We start from the raw sequence: 23,206 nt of genomic DNA on the forward strand, positions 1-23,206 counted from the left end.
AACTACACTCACTGACCACTTTATTAATTCCTACTCGTATTAAATGCAAATATCTAATCAGCCGATCACATGGCAGCAAATCAGTGCATTTAGGCGTGCAGACATATACAAGACGATCTGCTGAAGTTCAAACTGAGCATGAGAATGGAGGAGAATGGTGATTTGAGCGAGTCTGAATGTGGCCTCGTTGTTGGGCTGCCAAACGGACTGGTCTGAGTATTTTAAAAACTGCAGATCTGCTGGGATTTCCCCACTCAACCATCTCTAGGAAATGGTCTGAAGAAGAGAAAATATCCAGTGAGCAGCAGTTCTCTGGGAGAAAATGCCTTGTTGATGTCAGAGGAGAAAGGTTGCTTTGAGCTGCTAAGAACTCAAAAATCGTTACAGCCAGGGCAACCCAAAAAAAGAAAAAAGCATCTCTGAATGCCCAGCACACCCAGCCTTAAAGCAGATGGTCTAAGACACACATCAGATGAGCTAAGAACAGGAAACTGAGGCTACAGTTTGCATGCGATCACCACAAATTGGAAATAAAACACTGGGAAACAAAAATTGCCTGTTCTAATGAGTCTTGATTTCTACTGCGGCATTCAGATGGTACAGTCATCTTGCCTTAATAGTTCAGGCTGCCAGTGGTTTAATGGTGCAGGGATTTAAACACCACAGCATACCTGAGTGTTGTTGCTTACCATGTCCATTCCTTTATGACTGTAGTGTAACTATCTTCTGATATCTGCTTCCAGCAGGAACACAAAGCTCACATCATCCTTAACTGATTTCTTGAACATGACAATGAGTTGTCTATACTCAAATGTACTCACGGTCACCAGATCTCAATCCAACAAAGGAACTCAGGGATGTGGTGGAACAGGTAACTTACTGAAGTGCTTAAGACTTTTTGTCTTAAGTGATATCATGTGGCCTGCATTGAAAAAAAGCATCATGTAAATTGTACCGGAGTGGCAAGTACCTGTTAGCTGCAGAGAGCAGACATACCTGCTAGCTAAACACAGCTCTACAACCTTCATGACACATCAAGGAGGAGAATGGTGCTAATGCTAGGATAACTTTTAGTTCACTTACAATTGTTTGTGATCAAATTTTGTGGGAAAGTTGATAAATGCTTCCAATATCAACTAGCTGTAAAATTAGCTAAAGTCAACGCATCCCGAAGCAGACTTACAGTAAGCTAAATTCCTCTGAGCAATATAACAAGTGTTAGAAATATGGTGTTAATTTTTGTTATCACAAAAATAACTATAATAACAAGTTACTTTATTTAATAAATAAAGCTGTAATATCTCGCTAACTTTTTAATAGCGTCAGTGTTACAACTCACTGCTAATGTTAACAGACTCAACACAGACATTACTACTGTGCTTGGTCATACACGGGGACTGCTTCTTATCAAAAGCCACTAAAATTTAACCCAGATATCATTTGTTTTGTTTTTTAATATACCTGTTTTTAATAAGTTTTTATCTTAGCAAAACAAAAGTTTAAAGAGTTACCTTCCAAGAAAGTCAAATAGTCAGACTTGATCATCACTTCTTAAAAATAAAAAAATAAACCAGTTGAGGCTTCAGGCTTTCTCTTTGAACCTTAGAAAAATGTTTAATGCAAATTTATGCACATAAAACATATACATAGAATACAGTGCATACATAAAATATCATAAAGTAAAAATGCTTTTGATGTTGGCCTACATTAGTATGTTGACACATACTGCTGCATTTCTCTTTAACATAACAACCTGGTCCACAGTGGACCACTTTGGCCCAAGCTGGACCCACATCAAGATAGTCTTTTAGAACCGCACATGGCAAAAAACAAAACATGACAAATACAACCGATGACCACATTCTGTAGTGTGATTAGAGCATTTGAGGCTGGTGTGTATCCTACACAATAAAAGAAAAAAAATAATACAGTAGATACAAGCTGTTTCCTTTTGACACTAAGTAAAAAACACTGTGCAAATCTGAGCTCAGGCAGGAGGTCCAATCCTAGCTTTTGGGGAATTTACGCCTCCTAGGGGGGTAATGGATTAATCCACGATAGGGTTTCCTCTATCAGTCATTAACATTAATGCAGATACAAGAAGACATAGAAAGCTGTTAAATACACCCATGCTCTCAGGGCCAAAGGATTCAGGAATGTCAGCTTATTTCTTAAATAGAAAAATACTAAAAAAATGATTGTTTTTAAAGAAAGGGGCTGGTAAATGGCATATAAAGTATCAGGCAAACTCTGGTACACCAGCAGCTTATCTAAACTTCCCTCCCATGTCTTTGTCTGTCAAGCCAAACCCCAAAACAATACAATGGAACACAGCATATTAAACAAAATGTGAAATTATAGTATAAAAAAACATGAATTAATGGAACTGATATCATATAATATATGAAGTATTCATAACATACAAGAACACAAGTTAAAAATCAAACCTAAAAAGGAATGTAGTTCTGGAAAAGTACCACTAGAGGTCAGCAAATATCCATGCTCAGATATCCAGTTAAACATTTGAAGGATTTATCTGCTTCTGCTTGTGGACTAACACTTTAAAAACGAACCCACATTAATTTCTTAAATTTCACTTCCATTCGGTTCAGCAGCAGCAGGAGTGGTAAACACTTCATCACTTAAGAAAAACAAAATCAATTAGTTACATTCTTGATATGAAGTCTGACAGTATAAATGACAATTTTTGTTTCCCCCACAAACTAACAATGACTCGTATGTGCACAGTGGTCTCAAATGTCTCACTGAGTAACATCGGCAACCTTGACACCGTTACTGCATCAGGAAAGAAAATGATTCCCCACATACGTATCAAAACTGACTCATGCAGTCGTAAGAGAAAAAAAAAATTGAGTCGCAGCAAATTCTGCTGAAGCTATTTCTGTTGGGGGTTTTGTTTTATAGTCCTTCTCCATCATCTGGTGTAAAAGTTTCCTCTGTTCGTTTCGTCACATTTTGAAAATAACTGGTCCGCCTAGCTGCGGATCCCAGTCCCAGGATTGTGTTTAAAGACTCACGCCTGGTATCTTCTTGTGTCTTCAGTGCTGTGAATGTCTCTGCTCAGTCTCTGGGTAGACACTCTTCCTCGGTGATGCCCTGAGCTTTGAGCTCTTCGAGGACATTGTCCAGGTGGCCGGGGTCGGGGTACCCGTGGCCCGTGAGGTTGGAGCCGAACTCGGTCTTGTGATGCACCTCGTTCCAGATGACTGTGTCGCTCTCACCTGTAGTGCTCGACGTACCCACAGAGAAAATGAGCCTACGATCCCACGCTACCAGAAGCAGCCTCAGAACCTGGAAAGGGTTAATAAAGAACACGTGTTAATCTATGACCATCTTACCCATCTGAAATTCAAAAGAAGAGACATTTCTATGTTTACCTTGCGTCCCTTCTCGCTATCAGGAAGGTAGCAGTGTCTGGGGAACCCACGTGCAGTGAAGGGTTTGCCTGGATTTGGGTGCTCTGGGCCCTGAAGACCAGAAGAAGAACAGTTTGTCACTTCATTCAAAAAGAGACGTATTTATGCTTCTTTTGCTGCTAGCACCACATAAACACCGATATACTGAATCTACCTGGATGCCAGGAGGGATGTTGTATATGATCCGGATGGTTTTGCAGTCTGGGTGGCCAGGCAGGGAGTGCGGGATGACATGGTACTCCATCTTGCCGGGTGGCTGGTTGCCAGTCTTTACTCCGTAAATGGTCTTGCAGGTGGGACACTGCAGGCTGCCATCCTTGTTGCCGTTATTGTACATAGCAACGAGGCACTGCAGGTGGTACTGGTGACCGCATTGTGCCAGACGACCCACCGACTCGGCCCTGGAGATGCCACCCACACCAGGACCTTTGTAGCCCGATGGTCCGGCCAAGGCCTCCATACAGATGGTGCAATCCTGACATAGAAAGATAAAAGAACAGTTTGAGTTCTGTCCAATGCAGAAAGATTTTCAAATTATCAGCACGTGCCACATCATACTGTTTGAGATAATACCGCTATTTTATGTTATCAGATATCTGTGATCCAGCGACTCAAGGCATTGGAGTGCTTACATTTGACTTGCGCTGTGTCACTACTACTGCACTATAATAAATGCTGCTCCCTGCAAGCTGCAATTAAAGGTAAAATGTTATTCAGGTGTTTTTCCCTATATCATCAGAAATATCGTTGTCACAAATTTCCCTAAAATATCATGGCACAATGTTGAGGCTACACTGCGCAGCTCTTTTTTATTGTTTGATCACCTCCCAACAACTTTCAGCACGTGTCATGGCTTTGAGCAGCATTAGTACGCCTTCTACACTTCTACCACGTAAAAATATGGACACCAAAACAACTCTACTATATAATTTGCTCCTGAAACTGAGAATAGTGCAGATGTGGTTATTTTCCCTCCCACTTTTTTCAGTTATATAATCAGGAGTATAAGTCCTGAGCCTCAAAGGGAGCAATTTGGCCCAATATTTTAAGTTTTTGCTGTATTTTGCTCTGAAAGTATTTTAAAAGTTATTAAGAATGGATCCCATCAAAGTCCAACATCATTTTACTGGTCATTATTGTCCCAAACACGGGGTTCTATATGTTAGATTTCTAAGAGATGTTGCTGGAAGCTATGATGTGTCCATCATAAATAGACTTGCTAGATAAATGCCCTCCATAGGGAGAGAACTCACCTCCTCTGGGGGATTTCGCACTTTCTGGAGGTAGCGCTTCACCACTTCCTCTGGAGTCTTGCCTACAGACAGAAACACAAAATTCAGTGAGAATTTCCTTATAGCCACAAAGCACATTTGCTCTTCTTTAAATCACAACTAGCTCACCTTTCCGGGCCTGTTTCTTTGTGGTCTTGCGACAGCAGTGGCCCAACCCCGGGACAGGTTTGAGGTCGCTCTTGCTGACAGGTGGAGGATGAAGCACCAGCTTGGGAGGGCGGGTCAGGCAGACAGGAAGCCCTGCTGCGCTCATCAAGATGCCTGTTATACCTGAATATAGCCAGCAGAGGGGGCATGAGACATACTACTCATACATTCCTATTGCATACACAAAGCTGGATGAGCTCTTGTGTTATGAGAATGATCCAGTCTAAGTCATTTGGATTGATTCAGGTAGTTAGCATAGGTTACCTGCCAGTGCAGGATGTACAGGACTGGATCCATTCAGGTTCTTCACTGGAACTGTTGGCACTCTGCAACAAGGAAAACAAAGCTGTATGAATCTACTGATCGCTGACACAGGCCAGGTCACCTCCACGCAGACTGAAGAAATCTGATGAGCCACCTGTGAACAGGTGCAGTTAGATACAGCAGATGCTCACCTCCACCTTACTTAGTGTCAGCAGGTTAAGGAGCTTTTGCCGAGTCAAGTGGAGAAACAAACACGGATTGACATGCTGCCCTATAATTGCCACATATGTTTGGGATTAAATGGCAGATCCAGAGCCTTGGCTGCTGTGAAATACCATTATGAAGTAGTGAACATTTTTATTTTCTCAGTAACAATACTTGTAAAATCCCAGGGTCGGTGATCACAAAATTAAAAACACTTTCAACTAAAAACCATCAACTCCAACAAAAGCAGCCTCGATGACATTATTGTTCATTTTAACCTCCAGTTTAGTATGTCAAATTTGTTATGAACATATTGAAATGCTACAGTAACTTTAAGCACAGCTGTAATGTGTATAGCACACAGGGAGAGTCTGCAGTGAGCGCAGTAACATCATGGCTGTGTCTGACCCATCAGAGGAGCGTACTTACGGTCTGCCACTTTTGATAACAGTCATCGCTCTTGCTCGAAAGTGCCAAAAACCACAGATACGAGTCAAAAATATTCCAGCAGCGATATCCAGATGACACGTTTTTTAAGCTTCCTCTCCACTCGTTTCTCACTCTTCTGTTCTTTAGTGTGTCAGTGTGTCTGCCCCCGTCTCCCTCTTCCTCTGCCTGTGTGCCGGTGTCAGATCGCTCTCCTCTTTTATAGGCCTAATCCACCTGTTTCCATCTGGTGGCTAAACTCTGGTTGTAGGCCAGAGATTCGTTACAGCAGGGATTACCTGTCAGATGCTACATCACACTGCCAGGCTGCCATAAGGCAGCACCAGGTTGATGACTGTACGAGTTACAATATGGCGATACAAAAGAATTCCTCTGACTTTAAAAGCTGATTTAGTACTCTACTGTCGTTAGTGAATCAACATGTACTAAATCTGAAACGCACAAACATAACTCAGACCAGCCCGTCCAGCACCAACTACCACACCATGATCAAAGTCACTTAAATTATCTTTCCTCCTGATTCTGACGCTCAGTTTGAACTTCAGCAGGTCGTTTTGACCACAGCAAAACAGACATGCATGTTAGGATGACTGTTTTACATGTGGGGTAAGCACAGCAGATATAGAGTGTAAAATAAAGGACTCTATGTATGACTGAAAATGTGGTTTCTAGTCTAAAGTGTTTCAAGTAAGACTACAAAAGCAAACATAAGGCCCTGGTTCTAGAATTGGCCTAGTAAAGACTCCATATATATGAAGGAGGGCATACATTTTGGATTTTTAACTGTACTTTTAAGTTTTAAAGCTTTTCCTGCTGATAAAAAAACCTCCCCCACAGCCATTCATACTACACCAAAGTAGTTAAGTGAGTGTAAACAATAAAGTGACAGACAGGTTCCTGTTTCTCATCATCTATTTATAGAAATTTCAAAGATTTTTTTTCAATCAACAAAAACTTTGTTTTATAAATACAGGACAGTCTGGGCAGAACGTTTTCTGTAATTTTACTCCTTTATCACGTAGAAAAACTGAGATGTGCTGTTGAAATTGCACTTGGACACTGACTGAAAGGAGGGTTTCACTCGTCTGGCCCACTTACAGTAAGGTCGACTTACCCTGTATGTGGCCCTGCGCTATATAATTCAAGTACTTTTATTCCTTTTTGTATAACTTTATTGTGTTTTTGGTAGTCATCAAATTCAAAATGCATTTCTAGAGCTGAAGATAAATGACTGATACTTTCTTAACTTAATATAGTTTTATATAAAGTCTTATTTGTGATCGTGACTTAGAAGAAAGTGAAATGTTTAAAGCTTTGGACAGAGCTTTAAATAGATGCGATGACAAATCTGGGAGTCATTTTAACATATGCAGAATTGAACCTGCTTATCTTGAAGTCACTAAAGAAATATTGAGCTTTTGAGGAACAGTGACTCATGTGTGACTAGAAGAGATCAGATTATTCTACAGTTAATAGAATACATAATAAAATTTTAAAAAAGAAAGAAAAAACCCCTGTAATTTCCCTCTCTAAGTAAATGATGTAACGATGGCATGGAAAACCTCACAGTAAGGAATTACTGGACTGTTCAGGTTCCTGTACTGGTCATTCTGATTACATGGTGCTGTGGCACTATATTTGTTTGTTTACCAACAAAGTGTCCTAGCTGTGGTATTAACTCCCTCTGAGCATGCTCCTTACGTGACTAAGAAAACGTTCAGCCGACCGACTCGATCCCTAACGGGTAAATGTTGACTGGCATTTTATTTGTGTGTCCGTATGAGGTGGAAGCAGTATGAGGTGGAAGAAAAGTGGAGAAAGGTTAAGAAAACAAGCAGGGGCGTGTCGGCCAGTCACGTTTCTCTGATCTCGGTTAAGCTATCGGCATTAGAGCAGAGTCCATCTGGAGCGCTGGATGATGGAAACGCACAAGCCACCACATATGGCAACACAAGCTCACACCCTGAATCAAATCTAATAAACAAATTGGTTGATTAAAACTTGAAGCAGAAGCAAATCCAGTCATCAGGCTCGAATAATGACGGGTTACTTTTTATGGAGACAAGCATACGCAGTGCAGAAAAAGGAGAAAGGATCCCCAACAGGTGCGCCGACCAACGGAAACTCGTCACTGTGATGCATCTGTGACGCTGAAGACCCCCGACACGCTAACGCCTCACTTACAAACCATCTGCTCAATTTCACTGCAGGCAAACTCTCAACAACAGCTCATCAATCCATCTACTAAAGGAAATTCTTTAACAAAACAAACTTACATAGTACTATTTTTTTTTACTAAACCGCATAAATGCTATAATATTTTTGTTTTTTTCAGCAGACTGTTTAAATCCAGTATGAGAGTTCTTTAACATCTTCTAGTACCACACTTCCTCAATCTGTCATCATGTTTTCTTGCTACAGTTTGTATGTACATGTGTCTTGTGCTTCCTTTGCTACTGCAGCATGTGCTCATCTTTTGTGGTCTTAAAGAAATTCTACTTGATCCTCTTCAGAAAGTAAAAGCGAGCTGCTTGGTTAAATTCACTGCAGCTTGAATTCTTTTGTAGATTTGAATAATTAAAGCTCAACAGATAAATATTTTGGACCCATCGACAGCTCAAGAGGATATGTGCAAGGCAAAAAGTCATCTGTGTAGTGATAACCCACATACAGTTTTTGCCTCTTGAGAAGCCTTTTCACGCTGGCTCCAAAAGGGAGAACAGTCCAGAGACTTCCATGTTAATTTTACCAGCTTTAGAACAGGAATGTTTACTAGCTGGTACAAAAAAATTGTTTGGGCAACTCTATTTAATCTTCATCTTCATAACACACTCTCAGAAGGCCCCAGTCATACCTGTCACTAGGGAAAATGTATTGGCCAACCAGCTGGTGGGGGATTGCTGGAGGCTGCTCATTGTCACTCAGTGAAATTGGTTGAAGAGTGCAATGCAAACCAGAAATGGAAAAATGTGCCTTTGGAAAGGTGCTGATTTCAGCTGCAGTCAAGCTGACATCTTTCAGTCAATGAATTTGGTGTCTTAGATGCAAACTACAAGTGACCGCGGCAATCTGCTTGCAACCAATGCAACTGCAAGGATGGTTTTGGTGCAGCACACTCATTGCAGCTGTTTCATGCAGCAAGCATTCAGTAACCAGTCACATTTTTCAATACATATTTTTCCCTAGTGGCCAAAAGTTGCCAAGGCGCACACTGACTGGTCGCTAGGTCTGTGTGACTAACCACTAAACTGCATAAGTGCAACAGATGGATGGTGACACTGGCGGCTTTTTGCTAGGCGTCATTTCAGCTAAACTGAGTCACTGAACTGGTATCTCAAGTGCATTTGTAGAGAAATTTTAATGCAGTTATCTGAAAAGAAACTCCAATAAGTCTGTAATCTTATTACTAACTCATTACTATTTAGCAGGTTATCTGTTTCTGTGCATTACACCTTTACAGTTTTTGGATGCAGCTTGCTAACATCAGTGGATAATTTAGCTCACCATCCTTTGGGTCACCTCTGCCACAAAAAGAAAAATAAGAATAAAGGAAAACATTATTGATGGGGACAGCATGCTACAATTAAGACTTCAAAACTGGAAGTCCGACTATATACAAGTCTGCAAAATATCCTCTTACATGATTTTATTATCATTATTATTTTGTACATGGGCATGATTTAGGGTGTGGTTACTCTGTGACTGACAATTTGCTACTATAAGCCCATGTTTCATATACAGCCTGGTTGACAGTTTATTCTATATAATGAATGCAACCTTAAAATTAACTGAGGACCGTAGCGCCGAGTAGTGTCAAACAGTAACAGTGTAAGTTTTTGAATGATAAGAAAAATTACAATTTGAAGTAATTTCTGTTAAGACTTTACCCTAATCACCCAGCAGAATTCATTTTTCTAAAAATAATTACATGTAATTTCCTTCTGTGAATAACATTATTTCACAGCAGGTGAAAGGTCCCACTGGAAGGTGAAGCACCAATTCAATGACGTTAAATGCCTCACAGGGGCAATAACTCCTGATTGTTGTACTTTCTTAATTACTTACTTTTTTAAAAAGGGTTAACTTAATTATCCACACATTTCAATGGATTTAAATAATGACTGGTTTCAGTGGGTTTAAAACAGTTTGGATGTGACCGCGCTTGTGCTTCATGGATATGGGGATAAAGCAGTGAGCAGGCTGGCAGGATCAGAGCGATTCTGAATCGGTGACGTCGGTGGTTTTACCGCAGCAGCAGGTGTGACCATCTGCTGGACTCTCACCTGATATGTTTAAAGAATTGCTCTGTCATACAGCTCACCTGACACAAAATGCAGAGATTAACGAGGCAGAAATATTAATCCTGCTGTGATTGGTGTTAATCTGAGGCTTAGCTGGTGTAAAAACTGGTGTTTCACTGAGGTTGTTTCAGTTAATGCCAGGATTCAGACAGTTGGGTCACTGTGCTGGGGCACGAATGGATTAGGTGACATGGAAATTATTTTTCAGTGTATGGTTATGTGTCTAATGTTTGGAACTAGAAACCAGGTCTATGCAGAGCAGCATGCACGCATGCATTTTCTCTGCATGTCTACAGTTTTATATATGAAAGAGCTACCTAAGTAATAAGAGACATTCACTCAGTCACAGTGAACGCCACAAACAACTCCAGCTGCAAACTAAACACAACCACGGTGTTTAAAAAAAAAAAAAATTCTAGTTATACAGCAAGAACAGTGCACCTCCATCTGACCATGACCAGACATCCAACTAACCAGCGCCTTCTGGCTCCGACACGTGGATACTGCGACTTCCTTCATTAATCCTCATGCACGCAGTTTGTCAACACCGGAAGATCACGCGGTCATAAAGCGACACTCTGATAAAGAGTTTCAAAATTCTCTGTTACATCAAATCCTTCTACCTAATAAAAGGAGATCTTTTTGTAGGTTATAGCAGGTAAAAACATCTCGTATTCCAACTCAAATTACAGCAATCACATGGCAGGAACTGCATGAATGTGATGAATGAATGAGGTATATAATGTTACACTTTATAGTTTTGTTGTATATGAATTACAACATGTTACTGTTAATTGTATGTATACTCTTTGCTGAGTGGTGCTGCAGAATATGCAGTAAAGGCAACATGAATGCCTATTTTTAAATCCTAGTTTTTATGCCATTAATCCTCCTGATATATTGCATTCATTAGCAAATATTTAGATAAATTCCCACTGCATGGCATTTTTAGTTTAAGTTACAGCTAACACCATGCAAAAAGTTCCAGATGACATGTATAGAAATTGCTGTAGATTCATGGATTTCAGTATATTACAGGAAAACATTTGGTTGTATGTATATATCTGTTTATTTTGTTTAATTTTAAACAGGAGTGCAATCAACAGTTGGGAGCTCCTTGTCTACAGTCAAAATACAAGGGCCTTTATTTTAATGATAACTGTGGCTGCTAGCTACCATAATTATTTTGGTCACCATGATGTTGTTTGATGCACAGTTACACGCAGTAGAGTGACTTGACAAAACGTTACTTTCATTTTTTACTATAGAAATTTGGTTTTACAATAATTTAAAATTACGACTTTAGCAGCTACACAGCTGATGTCTGTACACTAAAATGTTCCTTACTGAAATTTTCTAAATTCTTACCAAGATTTTCAGTGACACGTTTTTAACATCCCTGACTTGTTTTACAAGCATTCAAAATGTTTCTTGGTGCATCTCTGAGTATCTTTACATCACATTACACCACATCCACATTTTTTATATTTAATTGTACCAAAGGGTTTTTTTTTAACCATGTTATCCAGACAATTCAGTAAATCTGCTTTGTCAATCGAGCTTGAACACTCTTGCCAACCCATCTCTTAGAGTTAAGTACTTGCAAACTAAGTTTTTATCCATCATGAGTACATCCAGGCAGGTTCCTGGTCCTACATTCATTCTGTACTTTTAAAACAAGCTCAGACATATAGCCAGAGTCAACAACTGTCCTCAGCGACAACATTTCAGTAAATTCTGGATTTCTTACATTTTATGTTACAAAGTTATAAAAGCTGTTTAAGTTGAGACTGATGTTTCTTTACACATAAAGAGGGATCCCCAGTCCCACAGTGAGTGGAAAAAAAGCTGGATCAGGTCATCATTAATTGAAAGACTAGCAACAAATACCAGAGTTCTTCTATTTAAGTGACAGATACGAACTATTCATGACGCTATTTTGACAACATCCTCACTTTACTTTGATTTAAGACGACACTTGTGCTACCGTGTGTTTGTAGAGCTTTACCACCATTTGCTGTTTGCGTGATTAATCTCTGGAATGTGCAAACACTTGAGAGAGCTCACTTTGTTCTCTATGAATGCCCTTCATTGTATTTCCGTGAAAGTAATTGAGCCTGGTGGACTTTGTCACAAAGATTAAAGGCTCAGAAATGCTAATGAGCATCGATGTCAGACATGGTTGTTTGGGGCTGTCACGGTGTAATGACAGCCCCAAACAAATAGGAAATTGCTGTCTAAAAATATTTTCTTTTTACATGTCTTGATGCCTGATTGGGCTTTTTTTGTGTAAAGTGGACTGGCATGGGATCTTATGACCAGAAACATTTCATGTATTTAGTATTACATAGTGTTAGTGCTTGGATCATGATTTGTAGGTACCTTTCATATCATATGAGCATTTTTATACTGCTGGTCTATCTGGAAACAACTCACATGATATACCAGGAGAGCATGCAAGGCAAAATACACCAAGGAACTGCAGGCTGTGAAAAAACGGATGATAAATTGTTGTGACAAAAATACAAGTACCGTAGAAAGTTATTTGTTAAATTTCCATGCACTGAAAACATGGTTTACAGGAACTTTACAACCTTTTTTTGCCGACAGAGCATATGACAGAGAAGCTCAGAAAAAACACATAAGCCTGTCATTCAGAAGTGTGGAAGGCGTGTTTAATTTCACAGCTGACGTGTTGAAGTGTGGAGTGAGTGAGAGGGTTCTCATCATTGATAAGTTTTGCAGGATACGAGCAGGTTCTTAGTACAGAGACAGGTGCTGAAACATTACAGCGTATTTCTACTCACCCAGAGGCGATAAGGGCACGCGACTGAGCCATGGCGATACGCTGCAGCGCGGGACGGCTCAGCCCTGCGAGGCTAGACCGAGGTGGCAGGGGCGCTGCGCAGGCAGCAGCCGCGGCAGCACCGGATGAAGACACTGGACCCAGGACACGGGCAGAAGGTGATGGGGTGCAGGTGGATGTAGCTGTGGAGATGAGAGGTGGCCCTGAGGCAGGTGCTGTGGGGGCAGAACAGGAAATGGAGAGAGAGGAGACAGAGGTGGAAGGGTGAGGGGTGGAGGTGGTGGAAGATGATAGCGTAGTGGAGGGTGGGGGGGGCGGTGGCAGCGGTGGTGGGAGAGGAGGAGGTGGGGGCCTTGTGGAGGAGATGGAGAGGCCAGCTGTGGCTGACCCAAGAAGGGAAAGAGAATGGGTGAAGCCTCCTCCGTAGCCAAGGCTTGTAGTGCCAACGCTGCTAGCACCAACCATGCTCATACCTCCCGCACCTCCCATTCCACCTATGTTGAATCCACCTGTCGCCCCAACCATGGATGTCCTGTGGGGGGAAAGTGACCTCGACAGGGTTGGAGGCCGAGGGAGGGTTAGTGAATAAGAGCCTCCTGGGATGGGGAGGCTGCTTAGTTTGGGACTTGGTGGTTTAGTCTGTGGTGGTCTTCGACCGAGAGTGTGAGCGGTCGACATAGTGCCTGCTTTGACACTTAGCACCAGCATACACTGCTGACAGGCGCATGGCTGTCCCAAGGAAGTGATGGCTGAAGCCGGGAGCGCCCCGCTGGGGTACGCACTCCCGTTTCCAGTCCCACTGCTGCTCATCCGGATCCCCATGCCCACTCCAGATACATCAACACCTAGAAGTCCTCCGTGTCCGGGCATGGACGTTGGCCCCCAGGCATGGTGAGACTTGGGTAGTGGCCCAGAAACCAGCGGGTAAGCCAGATCAGAACGGCGCTGGATGCGTCTGCAGCGCTGCGTTTGCCCATTGATTTGGGTCATACTTTCGAAGTCAATGAGGTAGCAGAAACCCAGCGGCGCCAGGTCCAGCCAGGGCTGCTGACGGTCGCGCGCTGCCTGGATTGCAATGCCCACCTCAGTGTCGTATGCTGTCCAGCTGCCAGCGTCGTTCTCCCACTCCCACAACCAGCCCTGGCCTGGCGCTGATGTGGGGTCGTAGAAGCTGCGTCGCACCGGTCTTAGGGTACCTGAAGAACACGCCACAATGGACTGAATTACTGAACAGTAAACTATATTAGTATACATTAAGAAGAAGACTTGTACTGTGAATATGAAGTTCTGTAGCGACTTTTCACTGAGTCTGCTCAACATGATGCCAGACGATGAGAAGTAGACGCAAGACGAGGATGCGACTGCACTACAATTTGCTGTGGACAAGTAGATTACAACCATAACAAATTCTACATGTCTGTGTTTGCTTGCTAAGAATTTGGGCAAACAGGTTGCCCCTGGTAACAGCACATGGTGTTCTGAATTCTGATTGGCTGGCAGCCTTGATCCGACCCAAAGCTGACTGTGTTTGCTTTCCCTGGGTGTCTAGAGAAACTCCACAGAGTCTCTATACTGTAAAAGCTCCCCACATCAAATCCCGGCTTCCGATAGCACTACATACATTGCCTTAAGAAGGATGCTTCACACTTGAGCCTCTTCACTGGCAACAATAACAGGGAAAAACAGAAAACCGTACAAATTCTGTGAAATAACACTTTTCGCAACTGTGACTCTGGAGCATTAACATTGCACACTACTAATGAACACACAAAACATAAAGCACTGTACAGCACACGAGGCCTGCCACGCACAGACGCATAATAATATGGGCTCGTTCACAAATTCTGCTCCTGTCAACCCCATTTTTTCAGTGTCCTCGCACTCCTGAAATTCCTCTCCTCCTCTCTTGCTGCTACTGCTTTTCTTCCTCAGACTGGGGCACCCTGCCTGTCGCCCTCATTTCAGCCTGGTTTCGGGTTTAGAAAATAAACCACACAAAAGCTTTTATCAGCCAGCGCTGAGAGAAGGCCAATGTTGGGGTGTCTGCCAAAAAGAGAAAAAAAAAAAGGGGGGGGGGGGGGGTCTGACAATCCCCTTCTTTGTCTTATACCACCCTGCCTGGCCCTGCTCGGTGAAGTTGTGGCAGATCACCTTTTGTGTCTCCTGGAAGACAATACCGAGGGCCGGGTTTTGCAATGAAAACCTACCCATGCATGGGCAAGCACACACTTCCTGCCAGGAATGACTCACTTCAGAGCTGACACCTTTCAAAATCCAACCTCTTCAATGCTGGAGTGCACAAATCTAGGGGCGGTGTGGAAGAAGGGGGGGGTCACTGAACTGGTGAACCTGGCAATTCAATGATTTGAGATTTTAAGATGAAAATGATTCAATTTATGTCACTGAGTGAGATCTTTAGACCACAGCAGCTCACTAAACCCATCAACTTCTGCAGGATGATTATCAATAACAACCCGCCAGCATAAAAAAAAGAAAAAAAGGCCTCCACCTCAGGCTCAGCTTCAGCATTACACCCCCCCCCCCCATCGCTCTCTCTCTCTCAAACACACCCTCCCTCTCCCCCCTCCCGTTTCTCACCTGTGTCCTGTCGGAACTGGTGCATGGAATGCAAATCGATGATGTAGGGCGAGAGGCGAGAGTCCACCTGGCCGAGGACGACACTACCACAGCGCGGGTCGCTCCGGATGACTGCCTCGATGTGATGACAGACAGCCGGGCTGTAGGGCCGCCAGCGTCCGTGCTCGTTCAGCCATTCCCATACCACTACGGCGGATGCTAGTAACATCCTACTCCTGGAAAGACAGAAAAACAAAAACAAAAACAAAAAATGACAATACCGAGGCACAAATGAAGGAGAAGCCGGGGCGACGGGTGTTTAAAGGTACCCCGCTGATGCCTCTCCGCCGCGCAGCCCTGCGCACAGCGGCGCTGCATCCATCTTGGACAGTTTGCAACCCAGATGTGTTTTCAGTGCTATCTGTGCTTCTAAGTGCATCTTTCGGGATGACAGCACATGCAATCCGTACCTTCCATGTTTGTAGTTTCGGAGGTGCAGCAATTATTAGGTCCTTTTATTGCACGGGGGAGATACAGAGCGTTTCGTGGAAGCAAAGACAGAACAGAAGCCTTCCAGGATGGTTGCATTTTACTCCCTATGCAGATGAGTGACGTCTACCGAAATCAATTCTCAGCCACAGTCAAGTTTGGGTGAGAGGAGAAAATGCAACTTGGATGCTCACGGTGGTGCGGCGGTGGTGAACTAGGTTACTGTGATGAACCGACTTTCATAGTAAATTGTAAGATTTAAAAAAATATATATATATATAATCAGACCAAAAACGGAGGATTCTTTTTAAAAAATTGATTTTTAATATTTACCCCGTTAAATCGTGTCCTGTAAAAAACAAAACAAAACACTGCTTTGTAGAGTAGTTTGTTTAGTATTGATCCACCAATATCACTGTAAGAATGAGGTAAAATCCCGTGTCCGTGTTACATAATCGCTCTAATAAATTTTCGGTACACTAAGTTTGGAGTTAGCTTTACTTATTGGCTCATCCAAGATGCCTCCATCGAGCAGCTCTCACTTAACTATCAGGTACTGGACCGGCGAAAATAAATGTTTGACACTCGCGTGTATGAACACCCCCACGCCTCCAAGGCATCCACCGTCCAATCACATTCGAGCACGGGCTGCTTTGGGCCAATCGCAAACGTACCTCACCTCGCGCACACATTGAGGTGACGGTGTTTGGGATATAGTTATGCCGTATTGCTTTAAATTGCTTTAAATTTTTTACTTCTTCTTCTGTGACTTCTGTGACAATATTGCACTTTATCACATTTACAACTTATATGGAAATAAAAGTTGAAAAAAATTTCTTTGGAGATGCCGGGGATTGAACCCGGGACCTCATACATGCGAAGCATGCGCTCTACCACTGAGCTACATCCCCATTGGCTGAACAGTCGACAAGGAGAGGATTTATCTGTAACTTTTGGCTGTACCCCGATTGTGGCTGATTTTGGTATGACTACGACATTAATATTGAAAGTTATATTGTTATTTATATGTATTTGCTCCGGTTAATGCATACAACAGGAAACTTGTGGCTTACCGCTAGCATGTTTTTTCTCTAAAACCCTAAAAACATAAAACACGGAAGAATTTTAGCTTCGTCATGCTATGATCACGCTATGTACACATGCTTCCGCCGATAGCATTACTACATGTTTTATATATTTTTTAAAGTATACAATTCATTCGTATTTTCAGTATGTGGTTTATTAAATTTTCGACCATTTACACAGCATATAAAATGTATGTTGACTTAAAGTTTGACGGGTTACATTCACTTGTTTTTCATTAAAACAAATAAAACATTATTTTGTTCTCACTATATTTAATTACTACTCTTTTTTTATTTCTACAAACGGCATAAAGAACAACAAAAAACAGAACAGAAAACACTAAAAAAAAGTTTCCAGTTTTCAATTTCTTATGTAGATTAAAATAAACATTTAAAGCAAAAAAGTATAGACAAGTATTGGGGGTTTTTTACACTTTACAGTTACAATCTAGCGCACCCCTGTATGTTTATATAACTGCTTTATTCATCAAAAAAATTTGACCAGAGGAAAGCGAGGTCAGTGAGGTCATGAGAGTTTAAAGCTCTTTGGGTTTAATGGGTGGGTGCATGTATCTTTTATTTAATTTAATTTTTTTAGACTAATAGAAGGAATTTGCAGTGGGGAGACGTTTAGGGGATGAAGCTGGTGTTTGTGAAATCCTGATTTTGGCAGTTTCCTCAGTCTTATTCATTATTTCTGATTTTCACAACGCCGTCACGTCACCTTTACCCTCACCACCTTCTTCAGACCAGATCGCGCTTCCAGAGAACTGCTTTAGATCTATCAGCAATCCCGGCCCTCCACTTGCCTCAGCTTTACTCTGCTCTTCTCCCACTTTCTCCTCCTTTTCTTCACTTTTATCCTCCGTCTCTCCCTTTGGCTCAGACTCATCGTTAAGTTTGGTTTGCTCTCCTGCCTCTGAACTCCCAATACTTGAGTTATCATTTGAAGTATTACTTTCTTTCTCCTTAGCATTACCAGACCGGTCCGTGTCGTTGTCCTCCTCCTCTTCATCTCCCTCTGTGTCACTCCCCTGACTACCACCACTATCCACCTGTTCTTCTTCATCTTGGACTTCCTGCATTTCCTCCCCTTCCTCTTCTTCATCACTTCCAGGCCACAGCTGGACCCCAAGACGTGCCCCCACAGCTAACGCTGCACTTCTCGCCTGGTCCCTGAGACCTCCTTCTTTGTAGATGATGCGTCGGACTGTATATTCCCCTTCAGCCTCCCTGTTCAGCTTCTTGTACAGTACAAAGAGCGCAACAAGGAGGACTAATAGGATGACAACAAGGACCGTAGTTTTGCTGTCCATTCCTGAAGGAAGGACAGAGAAGAGGTTCAGAATTAGTATGAACACACATGGGGAATCAGTTCATTTTCATAAATCTTTTGGTGATGTAGGATTTCAGAAAATGTGTTTGTTTACATTCTTACCAAGTCAAATTAGAAAAATGACATTTTACATTATTCTAATTTCGTTTAATTGAAGCCTGAAATCTGATAGACTAGCTAAGTACGAAGGGTGCAGTACAAGGAAATCAGTCACAGGTGGACACAAGGGGCAAAGCTGATGTATAAAATCCATTTGAAAACTCAAGATGGTCGTCGACATAGCCAAGTAAAATGTTTTTTAAGCAAGCCTTGCCTCTTTGAATGATCTTAATGTGAAATCATATGCATTCAATCAATAACTTGCCAACAGGGTGTGAGGTGTGATATATATTTATCTGGATTTGTATGTGAGCATTAAAAATGTGTCTGTGGGTGGAGCTTGCAGTGGAAAGAATGATCGGTCTAGCAAGAGTAAACTATGGTCAAGTACTAACTAACCTTGTCCCTTTCATAGTCTAGCTTGATTCGTTAAATGAGAGACCCAATGTAACGGATAGCTGCGCATTAATCGCCTCACAGTAAGCAGGTTCTGGGTCTGAATGTGTGCAGAACTGCTTGTCAGGTTAGCTGGTGGTTTAAAGTTGGATGAACCTGTGTCATTGCAATTATTTCATTTTACAAAGGCGCTCCGAAGACATTTTTTAACTCATAAATTTGACAAATTTATGAGTTAAAAAATGTCAAAAAGAGTCAAACCTGTGAACTTTATCCACCAGTTGAAATTCTGCAGTGAAACGGCTGAAAATGACGATCAAATTGCATAAATTAGAAATTTTCAAAATTCTAGAGTGACAAACACGCAATTTTTGGCACTTATATCCACTTTTGAAAGTTTGTTTCAGTTGTCTGCTGCATTACAGTTTGCTTCAGTCCCAAGAACACCAGCTAAGAATCATTCTGACACAACAAACTAAATCTGACAGTTGCGTTTTGGTGCAAATTAAAAAAAGAAATAGCAAGCAAGCAAGATTTACAGCTGCTTTAGGCCTTTTTTCAAACACAAAAGCTGTGTGGTTTTTTTTGCAATACTGCTTAGCAAAGCTAACTGTCTGCATCATCTTCATATTTCTACATATGACAGTAATATGATTTTTGTTTTATCAAACTCTTGCCAAGAAAGTTATTAACACTGTTTATCACACACAAAAAAACCAAGCACTTCTAAAAATAGGTACATTTTTACCTTTAAGAGCAGCTTTCACTGTTTATTTTAGCAAGGGTGTGCCTTGTCACTTAAAACAATGCAGTGTATGCACTTGAGGGAACACAAAAGCAGAAAGCTGTTTCTCTCTTTGCACTTTTAAACAATGGAAACCGAGAGTCTGCCACTGACTTTGTGTAGGGCTTCTGAACTCATTGTCAGTCCACTTTTAACTCGTTGCAATGACACAAATCTGACATTGCTACAATCAAATGTAATTAAAAATGTGCATTACCTCCTTAGGAAGAAGTTACAGTTGAATTAAAGAAAAAAAAAATTCTTGGATGGTTTGGAGTCTCAGTTACAGGCTGAACTTTACAGTCACAAACTCCTGGTGCTTTCAAAGCAGCTGTGAACTTGTCATCAGGAGATCCATTGGTGAATTTTATACTCAGGATCTAAACATGACATTAAAAAAGGGGTAAATTGACAAAGTTAAGGCATGCTTATGGCTAGAAGTTCACATCACTTAACACTGCACAAAAACGGCAGTGGTACTACTGAAATGCCCTATCATCTGAACAGCAAGTCCACAATATTGCACGATTTATGATGAAGCATCATTAATTGTAGCTTTCCAAATTGTGAGGAAACATTGATGCATTGCTCAGCGTTAACCTGAAATTTTTTCTCTATATACAAATGTGTTCCTTGCACATTAAAATTTAGAAAGTTTTTTTAAATCAATTTTTTACCAAAACATAACACAGGCTCACGGGTTATAGTTATATACATACTCACACTGGAGATGTAACAGGAAGTCTGCCCTTGTTAAACTCTACTGCGTTCACTGGGATGACAGGAAGCTTTGCAGACCGCTCAGAGCGTTTGCTGGTTTCCTGTCAAAATGATAATTGAACAGCATCAGTCAGCCCGCCATGGGTGGAAACTTTTTCACTCGGCGTTCATCAGACCGAGAGCCGACATTAACTATTGCAAAATTAATCAAGAACTAAAGTAGGTCCACTTAGAAAGAGCAATTAAAGCCGAAATGGATCAGAGTAACTGATCTAAGTTGCAAATTATTGCCTGAAGTGTTGTAATTGTACCTCACATGTAGCTTAGCATAGATTAAATAAATGCTTCAAGTACTTCAAAATCCAAAGTATTAAAAATCACAACAGGGGAAAAGCAGACAAAGCAGTTTCAGTGTAAAAGATGTGCGCAGCAAAAATAAGCTTAAGAGAAAAACAGGAAGGAAATTTTTAAAAAAAACCCGAAAAACTTACCAAAGTTGTGAGTGAGAGATACTGTTTGTGTTGCTGGAGAGCGAAGAATGGCAAAGAGGCTGACTTGTGTCATTTAGGGTGTGTTAGAACAAGTGCAACAGCGTTCGCGCTGAGAAGAAAAAGAAGAAGAAGAAAAAAAGTGAGAGAGCGAGACAGCAGGGGGGTGATGCATGACATGTGATGCAGAAAGTGCTCGCTGAAGCCCTCCGAGGAGGCGGTGAGAGCAGAGATTAAAGACAGACTTTGACGGGGTGTGGTGAAGAGCACAGATAAGAAAACGCACAATTATTTATGGAAAGAGGAAGGTGCAAATTTGAATTTGTTCCTTGCAGGGTTGACAAGTCACTTGAAAACTGCAGGTGTGAAGTCTGTGAAGTACACGTCGAGAACATGCATGTCTCATTACTTGTTACACAGGCCTGTGAATGAACTTATATATATAGTTTTACTTTTTTTTTTCGATTGGAAGTTTGTTATTTTGGTTTGGTTTTGCTTTATTGGACATATAAACCAACAAAACAAGTCTGGTGGTGTACATGAACCCGAAGGCAGCCTAAGAGCTAAACCCTGATCTATATTTCTTTTTAATCAACCCCCAAACGAAGGCCTTAATTACATATTACAACAGTGATATCTGAACCTATCAAAAGAGTGCATCATGTTCAAAAAGCTGTGCTGAATATGAAACCAGTCTGCCACATCCTGTTTTTGCACCACCGGCCTGCCTTCCACAGCCCCTACACCCAACAAAGACAGCTAAACCAAATCTGTACAGTAATACTGCACTGTACTACACTCTAAAGCCAGCCTACATCTGTTTCCTATTTCACTTTTCTATTATCTTTCTATCTTATTATGCACCTGATATTTTTTGGCCGTTAACCCTGAAAATCCATATCTATACAACTATAATCATAACTCTGTTGTTTTGGATTTTTTGAGGGGGCGGGGGGGGGGGGGGGGGGGGGGGGGGGGGGTTAAGCACTCTTGTGTTGTTTACATAATTCAGTGATCTACTGTTCTAACCTTGGGTTATTAACACTTTGAGCTGTTGCGTTTCAGAATGGTACTAAAGCTCAACATTGTTACTTTCACGCTGACATGAGAGGAGGAACTGGGTGGCCTCTTTTTAGGCTTTTGCATGGTTGATTGGGTTTGATTTTCATTCTAAAAAGATCACAGGTTGTTCTGTTATTCTTTTTATTGTTGTTATAAGCCTTTCTAACAAGCCTCCAGCTGCTATCTAGTACAAATCAGATAAAATGGCCTTTGCTGGGTGTGAGGAATTTTAATTGACCTGACGAGCAGTCAAGTACAACATGTTAAAGTGTTTTGTTTGTGTTTTGTGCATCTGCTTAAATGCACACAGCAGCAGGTGATCGCACGGTTACCAAACCCAAATACCATAGTCTCTTGGCCATTTATTAGGTACACCTTGCTAACACTGGATTGGACCCCCTTTTTGCATTGAGAACTGCTTTAATTCTTCATGGCACATATTCATCAAGGTGCTGGAAACATTCCTCACAGATTTTGGTCCTTGATGTTCATCTTGTGTCAGGGGTGGATCTAGAGAAACTTTCTTAGGGTGGCATGGAAATCAAATGGGGCGGCAAAATCAAAGCCTTTAAAAACACACACACACACACACACACACACACACACACACACACACACACACACATATGCAGGTGTTACATATGGTTAAAATGATTCAAATGGATTAAGTATACACACCATGGGGCGGCTCATTCACAAACACAAGTCTAACTTAAGTTTCACACTGTTTCTTGTGTGTAAAATCTGAAATGACCATGGTGTTGATTTAAAATGTGCTCTGGCACAATCATAGGCATCACTTGCTACTGACAACAAGAAAAAAAGCCGGTCTGTGCTATGGGCTGAACCATTTGTTAACGGTGGGTGGGAGGGGGGTAACACTATGCAATATATTCAGTTTTAGAATGTGTATTCAGGGTTAACTGTAGCTAGGCTCAAAGTGTTAATGCTGTCTTATTTTAATAAACAACACTGTCATATGCAAAACTAGGGTGGCACTTAGGGTGGCAAGGGATCATTTTAGGGTGGAACATGCCACCTTGAAACCTTTGAGAACACATCTCAAAGGTGTTCTGTTGAATTGAGATTTAAAGACTGTGGAAGCCATCTGAGTACATTGAACTCACTGTCATGTTCAAGAAACCAGTCTGAGGTCATTTGAGCTTTGTGAAATAGTGCGTTATCCCACTAGGGATAGTGTACTAGGCAGAAGATGGGTGCACTGTAACGATGCCTGGTTGGTGCTAAGGAACCCAAAGTGCGGTAAGAAAA

At 41.6% G+C, this 23,206-nt stretch overlaps 2 protein-coding genes and 1 non-coding gene across 4 annotated transcripts; all 3 read right to left on the reverse strand.

Moving 5' to 3' along the window:
• Nucleotides 1–1,594: 1,594 nt before the first annotated feature.
• dtx4a (deltex 4, E3 ubiquitin ligase a) lies at nt 1,595–16,097 on the reverse strand. Of its 2 annotated transcripts, XM_063470004.1 has the most exons (9): nt 15,946–16,097; nt 15,497–15,711; nt 12,900–14,094; nt 5,141–5,202; nt 4,838–4,999; nt 4,691–4,752; nt 3,592–3,912; nt 3,399–3,488; nt 1,595–3,312 (listed from the first exon to the last, which is right to left on the reverse strand). In XM_063470004.1, the coding sequence occupies exons 2-9, from the start codon at nt 15,702–15,704 to the stop codon at nt 3,082–3,084; spliced, it is 2,331 nt and encodes a 776-aa protein (XP_063326074.1). In that variant the 5' UTR covers nt 15,705–15,711; nt 15,946–16,097; the 3' UTR covers nt 1,595–3,081. The 2 variants fall into 2 exon arrangements, with proteins under 2 accessions (XP_063326074.1, XP_063326075.1); XM_063470005.1 differs by lacking the exon at nt 15,946–16,097 and having other exon boundaries at nt 15,497–15,828.
• Nucleotides 16,098–16,351: 254 nt separating this feature from the next.
• On the reverse strand, nt 16,352–21,333 carry si:ch211-119e14.1 (retrotransposon-like protein 1). Its single transcript, XM_063470006.1, has 4 exons — nt 20,876–21,333; nt 20,388–20,485; nt 19,882–20,044; nt 16,352–18,367 (listed from the first exon to the last, which is right to left on the reverse strand). Exon 4 carries the CDS (start codon nt 18,363–18,365, stop codon nt 17,754–17,756), a length of 612 nt encoding a protein of 203 aa, XP_063326076.1. The 5' UTR covers nt 18,366–18,367; nt 19,882–20,044; nt 20,388–20,485; nt 20,876–21,333; the 3' UTR covers nt 16,352–17,753.
• Nucleotides 16,804–16,875, reverse strand: trnaa-cgc (transfer RNA alanine (anticodon CGC)). Its single transcript has one exon. It is a non-coding gene; the product is annotated as a tRNA-Ala (tRNA).
• Nucleotides 21,334–23,206: the final 1,873 nt, after the last annotated feature.

This window comes from Pelmatolapia mariae, linkage group LG3_W (assembly GCF_036321145.2).
Source record: "Pelmatolapia mariae isolate MD_Pm_ZW linkage group LG3_W, Pm_UMD_F_2, whole genome shotgun sequence".
In the NCBI taxonomy this organism is placed as follows: domain Eukaryota; kingdom Metazoa; phylum Chordata; class Actinopteri; order Cichliformes; family Cichlidae; genus Pelmatolapia; species Pelmatolapia mariae.

What these genes read in the sequence shown, in the direction of transcription:
- dtx4a (XM_063470004.1), bottom strand. Translation starts at nt 15,704, where the DNA reads ATGTTACTAGCATCCGCCGTAGTGGTATGGGAATGGCTGAACGAGCAC. An exon ending in CCAGTTCCGACAGGACACAG is followed by an intron (nt 14,095 to 15,496) that starts GTGAGAAACGGG and finishes CGTGTTCTTCAG; the next exon opens with GTACCCTAAGACCGGTGCGA. An exon ending in AAAGAAACAGGCCCGGAAAG is followed by an intron (nt 4,753 to 4,837) that starts GTGAGCTAGTTG and finishes TTCTGTCTGTAG; the next exon opens with GCAAGACTCCAGAGGAAGTG.
- si:ch211-119e14.1 (XM_063470006.1), bottom strand. Translation starts at nt 18,365, where the DNA reads ATGGACAGCAAAACTACGGTCCTTGTTGTCATCCTATTAGTCCTCCTT.